This window comes from Topomyia yanbarensis, chromosome 3 (assembly GCF_030247195.1).
Source record: "Topomyia yanbarensis strain Yona2022 chromosome 3, ASM3024719v1, whole genome shotgun sequence".
Lineage (NCBI taxonomy): Eukaryota > Metazoa > Arthropoda > Insecta > Diptera > Culicidae > Topomyia > Topomyia yanbarensis.
Genome location: NC_080672.1, coordinates 303,358,158 through 303,379,920, shown reverse-complemented (window position 1 = coordinate 303,379,920; position 21,763 = coordinate 303,358,158). Strand labels below are relative to the sequence as shown.

Genomic DNA, 21,763 nt, shown 5'->3' with positions numbered 1-21,763 from the left:
AACGCAAAATATGCAGAGTTACACAACCGAAGATTATTTGCAAGCGGTTCCGGCTTTATTGGGTTCAAATGCCAAATAGTGTATTTGTTTTTGTTAGTAGTTATAATTATTCTATGTACCATACGTTGTTGTTAATTTTTGTATTTTTGTTATTTATACATGAGCGATCGAAAATAAAAGTTGTAAGGACAGAACATGCTTCATATTACCCGTGTTAAATATATTAGAATATAAAAATTGGAAATTAACTTCAAGCGTAAAAATCGGACAGAGATCCTTCAACGTAAGAATCGCTTAAAAAATGTTCACCCATAAAAATCGGCAAGGAAGAACCTCCAGTATAAAAATCGGTTAAAAATAAATAAATCGTTCGCTGGAGCATTCGTATATCGTGATGTTCAAGATTAAAAGCCGGCTAACAAAAACTACTTTGTAAGAGTCAGATATCTTTTTTCCGGTTTTTATACTGAAGGTTTGTTTACCTGACTCTTACAAAGAGAAGTTCAAATTCGATTTTTATGCTTGAAGCGAGGGGCAAGCACTAGCAGGTTTGAGTGCGTCGTATTAAAAATACCAACGTATTTTGAATATAATTAAAGTGAATAATGAAAGTATTTAAAAATACTTCTGTTGTATTTAATAAGGTGCTTAATGTAATTAATTTCATTGTGTAAGTACTTCAAATATTTAACGTACCTCTTCACGGTAATTAAAATATTTAGAGTATTTAAAGTACGAAGGTGCTGTACTTAAAATCGTTTCAGTAATTAAAGTACAATGAATTAGATGCGTACTTTTTTAAATTTTCTCGGTACTTAATGTACTTTATGGTACTTAGAGTAACTATTTATGTAAGACTTTTGGTACAGCGTCGCATTGAAGATTTAGTGCTTGCTCCTCGGCTTGAAGTTTATATTCGGTTTTTATATTCTAATATATTGGAAGCGGGTTTTATGAAACAGGTTCTGTCCATACGACTTTTATTTTCGGTCGCTCACATTATCGTTCAATATCAAGAATCGCAACATGATTTTCTTTTGATTTTGTAATTAACCTTCCGTCTAACGTATTCGTTTCAGTGCGGTGATTATACCAAATGGTCTTATGCCAAACGACCTTAAACCAAATGACTTTATGCCAAATAGGGTACAATCGCATAATCAGGGGTGGGCGTAGCATAGTTGGTAAATCAATTGCCTTGTACACAGCGTACCAGGGTTCGAGTCTCGACCCCGCACATAGGGTTAGATATTTTTTATAAGAGATTTTTCTAACCCGAAGAGGCGAATGACCTTAAGGTACAAACCTCTGCAATCGAAATAAAAAAAATTAAAAAATCGCATGATCAGTGCCCATTTCACAGCTAGTGGAGAGCGGTAACCTACTTAAACCCTATGTTACGTATACACAAATGTTCAACAAAATTTTCTACAGCTATCTACACGCACAAATACCGTTCACAAACTCGAAAATAAACAAAAATTCATAACTAAATGTGAACAGTGGTGAGCATAATGTTGTGTAAACATACTCTACGGAGTGTATATACAAAAATGGTATATTTCCGCATGGTAACCGGGCAGTTACAAGTTAGATGGAAATATGGTGTTTTCTGGAAAGTTGTAGGTCTTATTAAAACTACAACTTTTTAAGATGCAAACGCGAAAGAGTTTCTTTTTTGAAAATATGACTTGCATACTAATTTTTACTCAAAACTTGAATGTGTTTACGTGCTTGTATATATTTCTACACTAGATCCTGAAAATCTAGATAAAATGATAAATGGCTTAGCTATAAAATCACAAAAGAAAAAACAGTTTTCAAATAATGAAAGATGAACAATTTCGTTTTTTGACGTAGGACTACGTCTTTGGTCCAATTTTAAACGCATATAATTCAGCCATCTCACGATAAATTTTCAAATTTTTTGCACAAATCGCCCCGAAATACTTCTAAGAATAGATTCCAATAGATAAACCCAAAGATTTTTGATATCATAGCATTAAAAAATTAAATAATATACAACCTTGTCAAAATATCGCGCATTAACACACAGAAGAAAGCGCTTCCCAAGCCCTGTACGACAGATTGGTGTACCTAGCGCGCTACGCTTCCATGAATGACGTCATCATCGACTATTTAAAGAACGGACTTGGCCAGACACGCTCAGTTCCCTGTTGAACGGCCGGCGAAGCAGATCACTGCGCTGTGTTTTTTACAGCCAGTGTAGCTGAGTTAGGAGTCCGTTACTCTGGCTGTGGAGGGACGCTACCCTTTGTCGTCCAACAGGCGACCGCTCCAACTGCTTCCTAAATGCCGCTGTAATGTTGCCAGTAAATTTTTGGTTTAACTAGCACATGTATTTGCTATTTGCGCTTGAAATTAAGTAATGTAGTGGTAGTAGTAAGCTTCCCATTTTGGTTTAAACGCAAGGACAGTTTTTAAAACAGGATTTGATTAATTAGTTTAGCTCATCCCAGCAATTTTATCAATTCTGTAATTTAAAAGGAATTTTACGGAACTTGGTGAATTTGGTCCCACTTACAACTGGTATAATCAACCTGCACAAAGTGTTGCATAACGCAGGACTGTTTTTTTGGAACATAATGTGTTATTATTCAGCCCTTCGCTATGCAAAATCACGATATTATGACAGATGGGCTAAGCGCGGCCGTTCCTTTCAATCGGGAAAGGCCGCGTGGAATTTGGTGAAATGCGCTAATAGTGTCGTGGTGGTACTAGTTGTCTCTTTCGCTCTACCCATCATCATCAGCGTTGACTCATTTTGCATTGGTTCAATGTTTGGGGCGAATGTGTTGGTAGGTAGGGGAACTGGCGGTAAAATGAACACGTTAAGCAAAGTCATTATTTTCTAACTAATGAGTGAATGAGATATTATAATCACCTTATATGTTTCTTGTTAGACATGTTTTGTACATATCTGGTAAAAATACTTCGTCATAAACACATTTTTTCAAAAATGATTCTTGATTTCTAACCATGTCCAAAAATGAGACATGTTTATAGCGAGTGGGTAAATTGAACATGTGGCGGTGGTAAAATGAACAGCTTCTGGTGACCTGCAAAATGTCCTGTATGTATGCAATGCGCAGCGTTGGAAAGCATTTTCCGATCAATGCAACAAATCATGAGCTTTGCATACACACAGGGCATTTTGCAGGCAAAAAAATTGTCACGGAAGAATTGAATTTTCATGACTTAATATTAACCATTTTACAATCCAGTGGCATCGAAACACATCTACAAACTTGGGGTTATCCATGGGTGTTTGAACTTTTAGGATCTGTTTGAGAGCAACTAGAAAGCTTGGTCTATACATGAGATGTGATTATATTGTCTAAAATTTGATTTTTCTTCACCGGTCCGGGTGTTTTTTCCCACACACTAAGTACTAAGAAAATAAATATTTTACATTAAGTAGTATAGTTCTACATCTACAGTTCGTGCAACCCTATAGGGCTGCCCCTTGTAGTTTTTGCTTCAGCCCAGATTTTTAAGGAACCATTCAGAAATTACGTAAAGCAAAAATTGCTTGAAATTGACTCCCCTATTACGTGACAAATTCCGTGAACAATTTTTTTTTCTTCAGTAAAACATGTTACGTAACATTCTAGCTTACTAAAAGCGTTACGTAATATATGAATGGTCCCTAATAGATAAATATTTTGAGGTTTCTTAGCAACTATCTAATGCATATTTGGTTGCTGAAACCGAAATTCATCTAAGGCATTCAAATGCTAAGCGTGTTTGTAGGAATTTGCTTTGAGCTGGAGACATTTTAGAACTAATATTACATTTACAAAACATAGTTCAATACCACTGTAACGGTAGGGCTATAAGCTTGTGGCTAGAACTTTTTAAGGACTCTAAATTCGTGTTTTTTCAATCTTTCTGTTTTCCAAATATGGTTTAATTGAAGTTCCTTTCCAACCCATTTCTTATTCAAAATTCTCTCATTTTCGGATTCCTCAGACAATTTTACCCCAATATTAGGTACATTAGTTCTCTATTTCTCAACCAATACGAGATTTAGTACAATCGAAAGACATTTTCTTGAAACACGCGTTAGATCACCCCAGAGCAAAAATTTAAGAGCCAAATTAGTGAATTGCGCTTCGACTTCTTCTCATCAGAATCCGACATAAACTTACTGATAAGATTAACCTAGCGCAGGATTGACGCCATCCCTAAAAAACCTAGACAACTCGTGTTCCTGTTTTTTTGGTTTGTTTTTATTTACGTGACTAAAATGTTTTCATTCGCCACGTTCGTGTTCCTGGGTAAAGCTCCAGCCAAGTGTGCCAAGTGTGATGTCCCTCAAGAAAAAAAAGTTCATTTTATACTGTTGAGAAGTAAAGTGAAATCGAAACATTTGGTTTAACTTCCTTTTCGTTTGACTATGAATTTGCTTCGCCTCTGTGTTTTTGGAGCTAGCGTCAATCCGACGTTAGCTTAGTCCTGTCACTAAGTTAGCGTCAGATTCTGATGAGACGAAGTTGAAACGCAAATTCTATAACTATTTTTGTTATAAGTTTTATGCCCTTTACGCACAAAAGCGGTTTTACTTTTACTGTTCGCAAGTGTGCCACGGCTCATATTAATGTGGTCCGATTTACATACATTTTTAAAGGGAAGACTTTCCCTCTCGCTAAACCTCAAATTTTTGACGAAATATTGCGTAATGTACTTAAAATTGGGGTAGAATTGTCTGAGAAATCCAAAAATGATACAATTCACCGTGAGAAATAATTTGGAAAGGAGCTAAAAAGTCTGAAAAACACGTAATATTTTGTGAGTTTGAAGAGACCCTAAAAAATTAATGCCACAAGCCTGTCCTCCTACGTTTATCCTGAAATTTGTTGCACATAATAAAGTTGTCGGAAAAGGCAGATTCTTCGGTCAAGTCGCAAGACGACGATGACGATATAATAACGAAAGTTAAATTAATGAAAAACTCGTCAGCTGAACGATGCAGTATAAGTAAACACACATCACGACAGTAGAGTTGTGGTTATTTGTCTTTCTTTCTCCAATCCACTCTGGACATTCAGGAGTATACAATGTGGTTGATATAAAGTGTTACCTTCTTTATGTGAAACTTTAAAATGCCTTCACTAGGGTTGTGGTACCGGTACCGAAAATCCCGGGAATACCGACCCATTATTGGTACCGTAATACCGGTACTGATCAAAAGCCAGTACCGGTATTTTCGGTACCATACAAAATTTTTATGAAATATATGTAGACTCTATTGGTGGACCCGTTTCCAGATATCGGTCTGCAATGTGGTTTTTAATTATATTGAATTATCTTCTACATAAATCGTTCAGCTTACGGTTTTGTGGGGAAATGAGGTGGTACCATCATTATAATAATTCTAGAAGTTAAACATTACTAAATCCCGTTATACTGAACGATATGTTTAAATTCCTACACTATTAGGTCAAAACAAAATTTCAACTAGCTTCTACTAAATTCCAAAGTATTCACATAAGAGACGTAAAAATTTGTTTTGATTTTTTTTATTAGTGACCTTCTGATTGGTTCCCATTATTTACTGGGTGGCGCGTAATAATACTGTGGCCTAAATCATGTCTGTATTTGGTTTGCGCTTAAATCTATATCTATAAAAGAACGAACAGCTATTCAGTAGCTTATAATTTGAGAGTTGGTACTACTTCGAATGGCGCGATTCGTAATTTTTGGTGATCGGAAAAGTCAGCAAAACTCCATAGTTAGCAAGAAATTAGGAGCTTTATTTTGCATGAAAGTCAGTACCAATTTACAACAAAACGATAATGTCGAGAGGAAATGCGACCAATGTACACGGATTTACATTCCCATTTCGATTTACTGTTGATAATAGAGTTTCTTACATTTACCATCTGTTGAAGTCGACGAAGGTCGCACCGCTTAGCAGTTATTGAATTCAAAGTGGCCTAGACTGCCGCTGGAAGCATATCTGTCCCATGTTACATCAAGACGATTTTTTGTTTTATGCATCAAATAGTATGATTTCGTATGTACATTTAGATAAAATAACGAAAACATATATTTTGTTCTGAAAAAATACAAAAACAATATCAAGACGATTTGTCCCATCTGAAAAATGGAGGCATAATTGTCCCACTAATAAATAGTATAGCCTTGAACATGAAATTCTCATTTTTTTATCTTAGATTTTCACCTGGTTAATCCTAGAGAAGAATTTTATTTTCATTAGCATTTACATTAATTCTTACATATTATTTTAGTAATATTTTCGAAGCAATGATAGTTTGATACTGAGTTTCTCATGGGTTTGTAGGCAAATTTTTATAGAATACCTGTTTGTTCTCGGCTATGACTGGCAGGACGGTTGCGAGTAAAGCGTTTTTTCTCTCCTTTTCTATGCCACGAGGAGTCTTTTGTCGACTTAGATGTTGTTCTAGTGCAAAACCACTCGAGACTAATTTGTACTGCTTTTTTGAAAACAGCAAACAATATTCGAGTTGCGTGCTAGCGAGATGGTTAGAATATCCAATTTTGAACGCACCTTTCTTGAAAATTATTTTTCTCATATTTTCAATGTACGGTCTAGGCTTGCACATGTTAAGCGTATATTGGGAAACAGACAATTTGTTTTGAAAGAAATCGTTAGCCTTCATATCTATAACTTCAACTTTCTTTTTAGCTTTTGCTACGACCCTTTGAAAATCTTGGTATGTGATGACCTTGTCGTGGCGCATTGCAGTTTCTACTGCGGCGTGAAAGCTATCCGCTGCCATAAATGTGTGCCCAGGTTCAAAGTATTTCAGAACGATTTCTTTGAGTTCCATTTCATCCATATTAAGAAGTAGGATGATGTGTTGGAATAAATTCCAATTTTTGTTCTGTGAAGAACAATTGTCTAACCAAAACGTTATTTTTTCCAATGTTCTGTACTTTAGAATAACGCTGTGGAAACAGCTCAAAATGTCATTAGACGTCCGACCAGCGACAGATTCGTTCCAGATGCAAGCGACAACCGGATTATGCTTTGCATATGCCCCCACCGGTGCAAAGGTTTCGTTAAAGGCTAGCAGACGTTGAGAAAATATAACTGTTTTCAAACCCTCCAGCCGAGGTAATTGTATGACCTGCAATTTTGAAACCATATTAAGTAAGGATAACGATAGAGATGTTCATAATTACCTTCTGGAAATTAACCTTCCATTATTAGTTCATTCGGTAGTGCAGAGTCGCCGTCCAAGCGATATGCCGCTCGCGATGCGCTAGCTAGCTCTAAATGGTTAGTGTATTTTAAGCATAAGTCACACTTCTCCTCTATGTCCATGTGACCGGAGTTTCGTTTATGTTCATCAGCAATCACACACGTTTCGCACTGTTCATGCCCTAGCTTCACAAGCGAGATATTAATTTTTTTTAGGACACGACAGTACAAGGAGTAGCTGGCCTTCACTGTATGAGTAGTTTGAAAATGTTCATACATCGATTTTTCCGTAAGATCTGAAGGTAAATACAGACGATTCGGTGCATGTACTCGGCGATAGTGCGAAATTGTTGGTCCATAGCTCAAAATGTGTGATTTGATTGCCTCACGTTCATGCAATTTCCGTTCATACTTTCCTCGCTTGTATTGTCGCGGACCTTCGCCTTGATCCATTAGAGCTCGATAAATGACGTTACTGTAATTCGAAATAATTAATCACCACAATATTCAACACAAATCTGCTCAAATAGTTGCTACTTACCCACAATGCTCTCCAAAGCCAATCGTATTCAAAAAAAACTTTCGGCAGACTGATACCGGGTCACCACTTGCAGCTGGCAAAGTGCAAACATATGACTGTTTCTTAATTATTTGCTTTGCAGCATTCCGGTTTCTCCGTCGTTTCATTGGTACGCTGTGTGCATATTCGCGAATAAAAGCACTCTGACCGACGGTATCAAGACTCCAATACGTTTCGTGTACATTCATTCTGTCATCTTGCGACAAAAGGTTATAGCACTCCTTGCGACAGCCGCACGGGCCCTGGATTATGTTGTGAGCCACTCGTCGTTTTTTTGCTGAAACCGTTCTTCGGATCGCTTTTTTTGTCTGTTTCTTGGTCCTATCTTCCGCGGGAGGGGAGAAAAAACTGCCATCAGAATCGAAATCATGGTCCTGCGTCACTGCCCGCTTTCCAGAAGCAACATTTTCACGGTGGTTACTAACACTCACTTCCGTCATATTGTAATTAACCGGAAAACGTTCTTCGAAACACTTATCAAATCCATGAAATTCTTCTTCATCCGAACTATCTTCGCTGGATCCGTACATCCGGAGTAAATCCATCGCTGAAATGAAAACAATGTCACTGTGGGACAAATATGCGTACATTATTCAAAGTTGGGTTAGATTTAGCAGCATAACTGTCCCACTGCATATTGCTTACGTCCAAATTAGAATATATAAATATTTTCACCAAATTTCAATGAAATGTAGGAGCCTGTGTTCCTTTTAATGCAGAAGAGCTTAAAATATAGCTTTATGGAGGAATATTTGTCGAAAAGGAGTTACAACTTTGATCGCGTTTATCTCGTTTATGCATTTTGTAACATGGGACGAATATGCTTCCACGGGCAGTAGATCTCGAAATAAAAGAAGGTACTGCATTCGAAAAATATCTTCTGCTGCAATTAGACATCAGTTTGATTGAGCATTCAATTTCACTTTGAAGCGTTTTTCGAATCTCTTGAAAAAATATTTGAGCACCGGTACTTTACCGGTACTGGGGGCTTCAGTACCGCAGTACCGGTTCTTGCCAAAATGAGTCGGTACTGCGAACCCTAGCCTTCACCCGTCTAGCCACTCAGCATAATGATCATAGAAAAAGTTGTCGATTTACCAAATCCATATTCTAATAACTACGAATATTAACTAGCATTAGGGATATCGAATTCTATTATAAAATTAAGGTGAAACAGCAAAGTTGTAGGAAAAAGTATACGCGAGTAAGTACTAACACTGTAATTAACAGTATGTTTACCGTATCCATTAATAGTCTATTGATTCGCTCCGGACCTAGGCGACAAAGAGAATATTAGGAAGAGACAGAAACGTATTCATTGAGTATCTTTCCACTATGACGTACACTGAGAAACGAAAATATGCACAGTTAGCATTATTTCTATTCCCGTCTCTTCTGCTGTGATTTTTATACATTTTCATGCATAAACTTCTAATAAGCATTCAATTAGTGGATAGACCAAATATGTCCAATGCATAAAATTTACAGCAGAAGAAACGAGAGGCAGATAGAAATGTATGCTATCGATGCATAAATAAAATTCTGCGTGTAGATTCCACCGCGATGTTAGGATGATTTGCTATTGACTTGGACAGACTCCCGAGCAAAGTCGAACATCGAAATTATAACAAGTAGAAATCATATTTTGATAATAGCATCAAATTGAAATCTTATTTTGCTATCAGTTTTAGATTTTTTAAATATGACATCAAATTTTGATCTCATTTTGCTATCATTGTTTATTAGAAGAATTTTCTATGTTTATATTTCTTTGGTGAAACATCAAAGTGAATACATATTTAGTCATCAAAAAAAAATTTCAACATCTCAATGAGCTTTCAATTTACTCTCAGAATTAGTTTTCTGTTTGATGTCATAGGACAATTTTGCTGCTCTCCATTTTGATCTTTTAACCGTTAAAACGACAAAAACGACAACAACCTGAGTAATCATTTGCCGATCATCATTAGTTTTCAATTTGTTGTCAGACTCTGCTCGGGCTATTTAACATGACAGTAGGTATATATGTAGAAATGTATAAATGTATGCCTGTATGTATGGATGTGTATAGGAGCAATGTATCCCTGAGCAACATGTCAGGGCAGCCTTTGAGCCGCCGTACCACTCATGGGAAACCAGGTGGCCATAAAGCACTGCACACACCAACAGGTGCAACGGTCAGACGGGTGTACAGTTAATGCACACAGGTTGCAGAAATAGGTTGTTGAGATAGCCCGATTGCACACTGATGAATAACAATAACATTCACCATCTAATAGCTTCAAAAGGGCTTTCACGAAGAGTGGTGTCTTTTTCCGACTATTATTTTCAATCGCACATATGATCATGCCATAGCCTTAGTGTAACGTAACTGCTTTAATTTGATTTCTTTCATCAGTTCCTAATTATTATAACATTTTGTCCGTTATTGAATGAAATACGATTAAACATTGGGTCCTCTTAAAAAAATGAAAATTCGTTGAAGCGATACTACGTAGAGCAATGTAAGCACAAATATAACTACCAAAGAACTCTATATCGATAGATCAATCCGATAACTAGCCTGAAACTTTTATTTTCTATCATGTTGTTTGTACTCGGGAAACACTATTTTGAAATATTTGGTCACCTTGCTTATGTGTAGTACTGTGTAATTTCAGATTGATCGCAGAGCACTCGTCAATCGGCACTATCAACGGTCTAGCGCGCATAGCACCATCGCCAGCAACAGCCTTTTTATAACGATGCAGGAGAGCGATGGGCGCTCGGGCGTAGTCCGTGACAGAGATCGTGAGGAACGACATCGAAGCCGAGATTGGGATCGTGACCGTGATTGCGACCGTGATCGTGATCGCGATCGTGACCGGGATCGCGACCGTGATCGGGATCGCGAACGAATGAGAGATCGCAGCCGAGATCGATATAGACACCGCGATAGAAGTCGTGAGCATCGACGCGATGATCATCGGGTCGATCGTTACAGAGATGAGAAACGCAGGGATCGCTACCGAGATCGCTCGGATCGGGAACGAAGTCACAAAAGTTCCCGAAGAGATCACAGCAGAAGTAAAAGTCGTGAAATCCGACGAAGACGAAGTAAATCTCGCTCTCGCGAGCGACACCGTGATGGTTCGCGTGAAAAAAGGCACCATACGAAAGATCGGGAGCGATCCAAGCGTGATTTGTCCGTAGAAATCGAGCAGGAGTTGCTGCATTTGAGGAAACTTTCTGATATGAAACAAGCAGCCGCTTTAAAGTCGGAAAAATCTAATCACAGCGAGTCTGAATCTGAGTCCAAACCGATGCCCGGAACGGAGAATTCAAACAGTAATAGCAATAAAACCACAAACATGGATCAACTGAAACAGGATTTAAGTAAAATGTTCAACAGTAATAATAGCAACAAACAAACGGACTATGTTCCGGAAATTCAAACTGAAGAGGAACGCATAGAGTTTCAGAAAAAGATGCAGGAGAAACTGCAAGCTCATCTGGCTGCCGAAGGAAAACTCTACCCTCGACCTAAACCATCCCCGGCGGTCAACCCCGTGACGGGTTTTGCCAACGATGGCTCGTTTTTGGAAATGTTCAAAAGGATGCAAGAACAGTTGCAAAGTGGTTGCAGCGGTTTTCAACCGATGACCGATGAGAGTGCGCTTGTGCAGGGCTACCAGCCGACCGGTTTGCTCCAGCCGGCACAAACAGCGACGATTCAGCCGCAGCGCCAAGCAGTCCCCGTGTCAATTGTCGGTCGCCGGCGCGGCGGAAAGATTCTTAAAACCGGCATCGTCAAAAAGCCGAAACCGATTGAAGATTCGTATGTAGAAACTCCGAATGATGCGTGGAATCTTTATCTGCAGGAGGTGAAAAAGTATAAGAACGCTTCCTGCGACGCAGATTCCAAAACACGGCCGTTAGTCAAATAAAAATTTAGCGTGTGTGTTTCTCGGTGATTTGAGCGAACGAATTCGATATCGTGAGAAAGCATGACGAGTTTGTATTACTACTTATCGATTTACTAGATAAGCCGATTTCATTAGCTGAAGATGAATTCAACAGTGTTCCGGAAAGCTAATCACATTTATTGTGTAGTTATACTTAATATTTCCGGTAGTAAATAAGCTTTTTTTTTCTAGTTGTATAAGTCGTGCCGGACGAAATGCATTTTCTTCTAACATGTCTCACACTCCCTCTCTAACCAATGAAACTGCAAACCGTGCAACCTATTCTAACGAATACAAACTTATTCCCTCATCGCATACCCGTCGAGCAGAGCCCGTTCTGCTGAACCGAAGAAGACAAAATGGCACCGGCAGCATCACTTCCCATGAAGGCGGCTCCTTTCGATCCGCGCTTCCCGAATACCAATCAGACAAAGTACTGCTATCAGAGCTATCTGGATTTTCACCGCTGTGAGAAGGTGAAAGGCAAGGGCGACAAGGTGTGCGTGTACTTTAAGAACGTGTTCCACGATCTATGTCCGAATGCGTGGGTTGAAAAGTGGGATAGCCAGCGTGCCGAGGGTACGTTTGCTGGCAAGATTTAAGCAAATGGTTGGACGAAGAAGCCAACTAGTAAATGCTGACAGACAGCAGCACAGCCATGTTCGGTGGGCACCTTACTTTTCAGTTTTCTAGTGTACTAGATGAAGCAAAGTGTGTTTTTTGGGGGGGGGGGGGGTTGATAGGTACGGCGAAGTAGTTTTTGTTTTTCTTTGTCGAAATTTGGGGGAAACTACAATTGGGCTGTCAAAAGATTGGCTATTCGAATGTTCGTTTTGATTACTTTTTGTAGTTTTCTTCACAAGCGAGTGTAACACTTACATACTTGTAATGTGTTTACGATTTAGACAAGAAATAAAGGGATGGCTGTTAAATCAGGTGTTGTTTTTATTAGTATAAAACCGAAATAAAGCTACTAAATAGTTAAAAATAGTCAAAAATTTGCCAACAATATAATAATTTCAATTCAAAACAATAAACAATATTTATGAGTTTCTTTGTAATGCCTATTTTCATTATCAGTCTTATACTGTTTGATTGTTTCTTCGGACAATTGAGCGACCAAAAATAAAAGTCGCAACGACAGAACATGCTTCCTAAAACCCGTTTCAAATATATTTAGAATATAAAAACCGGATATGAACTTCAAGCATAAAAATCGGACTGGGACATTCCTTTGTAAGAGTCGTCTAAAAAAACTTTCAGTAAAAAACCCGGAAAGAAAAAAATCCGATTCTTACAAAGTAGTTTTTGTTAGCCGACTTTTAATCTTGAACATCAAGATATACGGATGCTCCTACGAGCGATTTATCTATTTTTAAACGATTTTTATACTGGAGGTTCATCCTAGCCGAGTTTTACGGGTTAGAACTTTTTAAGCGATTCTTATGCTGAAGGATTTCTGTCCGATTTTTATGCTTGAAGTTTATTTCCGATTTTTATATACTTATATGTTTGAAATGGGTTTTGCGAAGCATGTTATATCCTTGCGACTTTTAATTTCGGTCGCTCAATTGTGACTATCATTCTTAATGGCAACAAATTATTGTAATGCCGAATAAAAGGTCAAACAGAATGCCTCGCAACATCAGGTCCTGTTTTGAAAGCCTTAACGTCGCCTCGCTCGCTAGCGACAGCAACACATGGTTTGATGGACTTTCCAAACCGAGCTTTGAAGATCTGTTAGTGACGGAGCATTCCGTTTGACCCTGAAGGCCGTAGACTAATCGAAATAATAAGGACAAAAACAATTGCAGCGTTAACCGCAAACATAACCTTAACATCAGTTTTGTTGTATTGAATATACTTCCCATAAACGCATAAGAGTCCCATGTGGATTTTTGTCGAAAAAGAGTTATCCGTTGGATTGTATTCTGTATCACCACTGAATCACACTGCGCAAATAAGATTACCGGGTTTGTTCAGAAAATATCAAAAAAAATACCAAAACATGGTTGTCCCATCCATTTGGCTCAATGGATGCCCGAATAGAAATGTACAGTAACAAAACCTTGATTTTCACTGTGACAGTACAGTATTTTTACAATAATTTACAGTAAGTTTTAGTGTTATGCTACAATACAAAAACAATAAACTTTCACGTTTTTATAGTAAATTTCAATGTAAAATAGACTTTTACAGTGAAAAAGGGGGGTGGTTATGTATCTTAACATTAAAAAAATCAGTCTTTCTCCATACATTTTTTTCTCGAAAACAGTAAAATTTGATGTGAATGCACTGTATCAGTTTTTTGCTGACCAGTGAAATTTATTGTTGCATGAAATTTTATTGTAAATCTACTGTGAGAACTTGGCATCGAACAATGTTGAAACAGTAATAACTATAATATTTATTATTTTATGATTGTTTGTAGGGTAAATGCTATTGTAAAATTCTATCCGGGTGGGACAATCTTGAACAGCGTTTTTCTCGGCTTGCTGTTTTTCAACATGGGACTCTTATGCTGTTATGGGCAGTATACCGCGCAATGCTTTTTTAAGTTGTAAATATTCTATTTAAATTCCACAATTAACTTATTTTAGGCGAAATCGATTTGATTCGTAGGTTTCTTGAGGAAATTAAGGGGACCTTCTCCTGGATACGACGGAAAATTAAGCAATATTTGAGATTTTTTTGTGAAAAAACGAAGACACGAACTTCTGCTTTTGATTTTTTATTCGTTATTTATCGAAATATCGAAAATCCAAAATGGCGAACCTTGTCGGTGCAACATTGTCCTACTTTGTCAAGTGCAGGGCCTCTCGTAGTTAATTGAAATAAGAAATGAATAGGGGAACCCGGGGCTATTCGGACCTTGACCTTGACAAGCAAACTGAAAATAATCAGAGATGTGAACAGAAGCATTTACACTACTATCGTCTTCTTTGTATAGTTTTGGACGTCTGTCAGTCGGTCCAACTAACGAATCAAATTCGTTTGTTGGACATAGGCTGTGGCCAACCAACAAATCACGACTGTACTCGTTCCCCCTTCCATCAAACGATATTCTTTGCTCTCGATTCGTGCACATTCCACACAAAATAAAATACCGAAATGTTTTCCTTAGAAAGAACTATTGTCCAGGAAACATGTAGAACAAATTGCAGAATCTAATACAGGTGTGCTTCGAGAGACATTGGGCAACAATCATCGCCCCTTCCTAGGATTCAAAAGAATGAAACAGATCTACTCAAACAAAGGAATTGATTCCTTCTTTCAAACATGAGCAGTTCATTGAATCTTCATGAAAATGACTCTACATCTGCCCAGTATACATTTGAAGAATTGTCTCAACTTTTGAGCAAGACTATCCTGTTCGACATAAAGTCTTTTGGCACAACATCGTCTGACATGAGACATTATATGGTAGTTGGCCATTTGACCTAACAGTCGTGTAGCATAAGCACAGACAAGCAGACATAACACTATGATTAATTCCTTAAAAATATCGATCCGCCAAACACAATACATGCTTCTAACCACTCGTTTACAAATTAGTTAACCCTCAGACCCAGGAACTTTTTATACTAGTGGTCTATCCCGTATACTTGCGCATATATCAGTGGCGCTATATATCGATTATAATCGTAAATGCTATTACTGTCCCAACTAAATATATATGCAAAATGACCGCTAACATTAGCGAAGAATTGTTGTCGAGTATTATATCTGTTAGTCTGTGGTATAAGTACCATTTGGCATAAGGCATGAAAATATTTTCGAATGTATTTCGGGTAGATCGTACATTTGCGTACGAAAAATTTCCAATGCAAAAGAAAGATAAATCTTGGCAAACGTATGATTTCGGCGTTAAAGCCAACTGTCAAAATTCACTTTTAGCGGAAATTCTGGACGAACCGTTACTCTCCAACCACAGATGTTGGTAGTAAACAAAAGATAAATGTTTTCTTTTTCATTTAATGCTGTAAACTGTGCTGTCATATGTTTGTCGAGAAATGCGAGAAATGCTCTGAACCGTTTCTGAAAATGAGCATTCATTTCGATTTTAATATAGATTCAAGGAAAGTATGTTTGAATAAACCGGTCAGACGAAAATATGACAAATTTGCGTGCAAGAGTTATTTGGCATACAAAAACTGCTCATGATTGAAATAAGGAACCAATCCCTATGATCGAGTAAACCGGTTATACGAGTGGATCAGATCAGATTTGCTTGCGAGAGGCAGCCACATTCGGCGGCATGGCCTCAGTAGCTCCACACCGCATCAGTTCCTTGAACATTAATTTTTCTGGGAAATGGGGCATTCTGGGGTATGATTTTTTGGGGAATGGAGCATTCTGGATAATGGCTTTCTAGGAAATGATACATTCTGGGCAATGTCTTTCTAGGGAACGGTACATACTGAGGGATGGAATTCTGGAGATTGGCTTTCTGGGGATTGGCTTTCTGGGAAATGGCTTTCTGGGGAATGGTTTACAACCAAAAACACAAAAAATTAGATTCGGCTGTCAAAATTAATGTTTTAGAATAGCGGTTCCACGAATATGTACGACAGTCAGAAAATCTTACGATTTTTTGAGAAATCGAGGAGGTCCGAATTACCCCCACTGTCTTAATAGCATCGGGTTCCCCTATAATTTAGTAAAATAGATAAAAGTTCCTATGACTTTTACCTAATTTCAAAAAAATTTGATGAAGAAAAACTAGTTTAATAGACCCTAAAAAACAGAAATTTCTCTCTTTTTTACTGTGATCTCGTTCAAAAATTATAAATAATTAATTTTCATGCCTATGTTTGGCATAAGCCAGATAAAGTATGTACAGTCTTGATTCGCTGGACACTTTAACTGGACCGCTTTTTAGTTGGACCTCCGCTAGTTTGACCATTGTCCAACTAAAATCATCTGAATGTCACAATCTTATGTCAAATTTACTTTGACAATCAATCTGACAATTATTAGAGATGTGAATAGATGCAATTACACTACTAACGTCTCCTTTGGAGAGTTTTTGACATCTGTCAGTCGGTCCAACTAACGAATCAAATTTAACCAGCGAATCGCGACTGTACTTCCATACATTTTTTAAATATTGTGGTTATCACTGGCAATTAGCAAAAATAGCGAAAAAACAAGATAGCGACAAGATCACGACAAGATTGCGAAACCGCTATTTTTAAGATTTAACCTCTTCAATTCCGCAATGCTACGAAAATATTATTTGAATTGATTTTTATATGAAGTGGTCGAGCGACTATTGTTCTTGAACCAAGGAAAAACTTAGGGGGATGCAAACGAATCGAGTTAGGAATCAAAAAGGTACACTAAACAATACATAAAATGGGTACCAAAAAATTGTAACAAATAATTTCCAATTTTCGCTCAACAGGTAGTGAAGGGGTGAATAAATCCATGAACTGTCAATTCATGACTGTTCGATTCCCGACCAGTAGGGCCTATATATTGCTAGATGTTCGTTCTGAACTGGGCGGATGGGGCTAACAGGGTATATTTTCAATTCTTTCGCTATTTTGAATTGATTCCGTCGCATGCTATTGTGCTTTTCACCGAAGATTCAGTAATAAATATACTGATCAACCAGCAACTCGTCAAACGTTAGTGGATCACTTGTTAAAACACACCGAGCCGTATTGTAAACTATGTAGACCGCCATTTTCGTTTACAACATCAAACTTTTGGGTTGGTCAGCTCCGCTATCAATAAATTTGTAGAAGGATTCTCCACAAATTTTATTAATTTTTGATGAGGAAACTGTGATGGAAATGAATAACAGGTATGGCTAGTGGAAAAAAAACATTACATTATTATTTGTTGCTTAATTGTGTATTCTAGGCATCCTAGAAGCGAGAACTCGGAAGCTCCCACGATGAATTACGAAATTTTTCGTTTTTCCAGTTTTGAGAGTGAATTCACAATTTTCATGACTCATCCAACCACCAATTAAGAGCATTTTTACAAAAAAATGCAGTTTTTTGCAAGACTGGACTTTTTTCACCTCAGATCCAATTTCCAATTTTATCTTTTTTATCGCCCTCCAATTTCTAAGAAAAGGTCAAATTCATTGATTTATGCTTGTCATTGAGGCTTTTACCAATCGCAGTTGTAGTACTTGACGATTAATTCAGTTATTCCTAAACGTCACAAAGTACAGACACAACAGTATTTTGAAAACTGAATCCTCGTTACATTTTACCGACAAGTACAGCAAAAATTGACAGCTCAAACAAACGTTTGTTTAACTGAACGTTCGTCAAATAATAAAATTACCGAACTAATTGCGGAGTGTTCAGCTGTGTAAAAGTCGGTAAAAAATGCGGGGTTCGGTGAAGAAAAGCTAAGTTTGTGGTTTCCAAAAAAACGCCATTTTGAAGCCGCCATTTTGAATTTTCGAAAAAAAAAATCATTTCCTAATTATCGATAAATAAATAGAAGATCGAAAGCAGAAGTTCGTATGTTTTTTCATTTTTCCAAATCTCAAATATTGCTTTGATTTTCCATCTAATCCAGGAGCAGGTCCCCTTAAACGGCAAATGACAGTAACCAGCAATTTAAACTGTTATCTTCTGTTTTTGGATACAGAAAGAATCACAAATGACTAATTATTTATTCAAAAAAATTTGAAAAAAAACTTGTAAATAGAGAATTCATTAAACATGCTAAAGCGATGTTATAAATCAAACCAATAAATCAAACATTGAACATAGCTAAACACTAAAAATAATAATTGCATTAATACTCTTTAAAAGCATCAAATTAAATGTGATAAATATTAAAAGATTTAAAAGACTAACAGTAACAGATAGGCGTAATCACAAATATTTGAAAGAAACTAGGTTAATGCACTTATGATGACTTGTGGACTTCCCAAGGTAATTCATAACGTTTTTTGTGGTTGTCATGTTGCATGTAAGTTATCATAATTAACACAACCTACTACATATTAACAGTATTCCTTATTATGTTAAACAACACAGCATCCTAACAAAATTAGCTAGTCCCACTAGCATTACCCAATTTCAATTGGATTATAATGTAAAATGATACTATATTGAAATCTGAGTGGCTAAAATCTGAAAAACCTAGAAACTAGCAAACTAAAAAAAATCCCCTCCCCCCTAATTGGATTGCTTGTATTTTAGCACGTATAAATCGATTAATAGCACTCACATGACTCACCCGTTTGGTAATCAGGTGAAATTATGTTGTTGGTACGTAACAAAAATGACACTCCAGCAAAAACTGATTGGCAAAACAAAAAAAAAAACGAAATTCAACCAAAATTCTCTAACTATAATAGGTGGGTGCTAGAAAATTAGAAAAAACACCTCTCTCCTAATTGGATCGCATGGATTGTTAAATTGTTGGTGCCGTTTTTAAATTAACCCTCGCAGATTATATTGAGACAATTATTTCAAAAAACAACCAAAGCTAACTTCTGGCATCTCACATGCAGTGCGAGGGTTAAGTGAAAGTAAAAATGTCCTGCACGACCATACCTGATTCACCGACTAAATTTGAAATATCGTTTACCTGTTTGCTAATGCTTTTTTCCCTTCCGGTTCCACGCAGCTCCGCCTCACCACCCGAACGAAATGTCCGCAACCACAGAAACTTTGGAGAAACTGGGATTACCACTGAAAACAGCACCGTGGGATCCGCGGTTTCCCAACTCGAACCAGACTAAATACTGCTATCAAAGCTATCTGGACTTCCATCGCTGCGAGCGGATCAAGGGCGAAGGCCACAGCGTGTGCCAGTACTTCAAGGATGTGTTCCAAGATATGTGCCCGAACGAGTGGGTCGAGAAATGGGACGGTCAACGTGCGGCGGGCACATTCCCGGGAAAGATTTAAATGTGGCTTGAGCTCGGAAAATAAGAAGGCATTTGAAAATATAGAACTCCGTTAAAATTAACTTTTTATAGAACAAATTACTATTTAGAGAAACCTCCTGTTTTCAGCTGTACGCACACGAGGCGGCAGGACACATGCCACAAAAATATTCACTATGGATTTCGTACTAGCTATTCTGACACGGCAACAGTGTTGTGACGTGTGTCATATCGCCTCGTGTGCGAACAGCTTTATTATAAATTTGCTTTGAAGAAATGCATTCGGATTTTTTTTGTAATTGTACTCATATTAGAACTAAAGTTATCTTTATTAGTTAATCAATCAATCGAACAGTCTCGTTATCCACCACTACACCTAGTTTAGTAATTTTCTTACTAAATTTTCGCTCGATCTTGTCACCAACCTGAATGCTGGATCCTACAAACTGTTGGTACTTTTTCAGTACCTTCTTCTTAAGTTTGCTCAGCTTCATTTCGTTATTTTTGGCTCCCAACGTAGTCCGGATTACCTCTTTCCAGTTGAATTTGCCTTGGCCTGGTTCGGCTAGAGTAACTGCACTTTCGATCACACTTACATCCACCAGATTATCATGTTCCTCGGAGTGACCATTACGTTGCTGGTTGTGCTTTTTCTTTGATTTCTTACATGCAGGTTGAGCCAAAACCGTCGACTCCTCTGTATTCTCCAGTTTGCGTTTTTTGCAACCATTCTCTTGAACGACACTGGTTCCGTTTGCTTGGTTTATTGCCGCGCTCGGCACGGTTCCGTTAGCTTGCTGCGAATTTGCATTTTCTTTAACTCTTTTCACTTCCTCTTCGAGGAGCGTCCAAGCGGCCTTCACATCATTCAACCGAATGTGTTTGGCTGAGTTTTGAAAAAAGTTCATGAAACCCTTCTGCTTTCGAGGAATATTATCGTTTTTACGAATTATATTGAAAACATCGTTGACGCCATTCGACAGATTCCGCTGCCGGTCTGTAATCGAGCGTATTGTGTCCAACCAGGCTTCCTGCTTTTTTGCGCCCTTGTTGGCATTTGCCTTCGGAACGTAGTCCTTCCCGGAGTATTTTTCTTCTTCGGTGATACAGCTTGTGTGGGCGTCATATGCTTTGCCGACAAAATCATTTAGACAATCTATGCAGGACACGTTGATTTCCTTTTTGCATTTCCATCCGTGTTTCTCGACCATCCGCTTTTTCACGGTCTCGCCACAGTGATTGCACGTAAAGAACACCATTTTAATTGTTGATAATGTTGTAACACTATAGCGCTTCGAGGGCAGCTTTCGTTCCTCGGAAACTACCGATCAAAAACACAAGACTTCGATAGTATATTGTTGAGATTGCAGAGGATAACCGAGTTTTTCACACGTGCTGTTTACAAGTTTGGCATATACGATTACACTAGAGTGAAACTAACCACTAAAATTTTAAACTTCAAAATATTCAAGATACGAACAACGACATCTAGTGGCGAATGGCGGTACTAAACAATGTCACTTCAGAAATCAAGACAAATATTTGAAAAGTGCTTAATCTCTTTTGATCAAACTGCAACATGTTAATAAATCGGATTTTTATGCTTTTCAATCAAAACTATCGTATCTAATACGTAAATAATGTGACTATCGATTTAATAAGAATATTGATATTCTGGTTGCAGTTGAAAATCAAAATAGAGAACTTGCGCCTTTCGATTTTTCACCTATTTTCAGCGTGCGCAACTAAAGCGCAACTGGTGCAGATGATGGCAAGGTGATTCTCTAACATGTACACAAGAAGCGCATTAGTTGCCCACTCTGCAAATAGGGGAAAAAACGAAAGGTGCAAGTTCAATATTTCGATTTTTAACTGCAACCAGAATACAGTCATGATTCACTGGTTGGTCACTTTAACTCGACCGCTTTTTAGTTGAACGTGGGCTTCCGCTATAGTTGGACCACAGATAACAGACGTTTAGACTCGATTCGAAGATTGTATAACATTCCCCCGGAAACGATTCCCCAGAAGAAAAAATGCTGAAGCTTTTTCCCCAGAAACACATATTCCAGAAAGTACTAATTCCCAGAAAACAGATTCCCAGAAAGTACCAAAACCAAGAAAACTTTCACCCAGAAAGAACCAGAACACAGAAA

The 21,763-nt window shown here is 37.7% G+C and overlaps 3 protein-coding genes across 6 annotated transcripts in view; 2 read left to right on the top strand and 1 right to left on the bottom strand.

The window, feature by feature from the left end:
* The window catches only part of LOC131693045 (cytochrome c oxidase subunit 6B1-like), a 42,423-nt gene extending 29,957 nt beyond the window's left edge, over positions 1-12,466 (top strand). For 2 of the 3 annotated variants that reach the window (XM_058980524.1, XM_058980525.1), the window contains exon 3: positions 10,454-12,060. In XM_058980524.1, coding sequence (XP_058836507.1) covers positions 10,538-11,719 — 1,182 coding nt within the window. In that variant the 5' untranslated portion in view covers positions 10,454-10,537 and the 3' untranslated portion in view covers positions 11,720-12,060. The other variant, XM_058980526.1, reaches the window with a different exon arrangement.
* Positions 1-19,690, top strand: part of LOC131693047 (cytochrome c oxidase subunit 6B1) — a 49,630-nt gene extending 29,940 nt beyond the window's left edge. Inside the window, exons 1-2 of one of the 2 annotated variants that reach the window (XM_058980528.1) lie at positions 12,469-18,645; positions 19,346-19,690. In XM_058980528.1, coding sequence (XP_058836511.1) covers positions 19,369-19,629 — 261 coding nt within the window. In that variant the 5' untranslated portion in view covers positions 12,469-18,645; positions 19,346-19,368 and the 3' untranslated portion in view covers positions 19,630-19,690. Of the gene's footprint in view, positions 1-12,468; positions 18,646-19,345 lie in introns of those variants that run through there. The other variant, XM_058980527.1, reaches the window with a different exon arrangement.
* Positions 19,691-19,917: 227 nt separating this feature from the next.
* Positions 19,918-21,027, bottom strand: LOC131692462 (uncharacterized protein C16C10.8). The gene has a single exon (XM_058979521.1). The coding sequence runs from the start codon at positions 20,864-20,866 to the stop codon at positions 19,943-19,945; it is 924 nt and encodes a 307-aa protein (XP_058835504.1). The 5' UTR covers positions 20,867-21,027; the 3' UTR covers positions 19,918-19,942.
* Between the last annotated feature and the right edge of the window lie 736 nt (positions 21,028-21,763).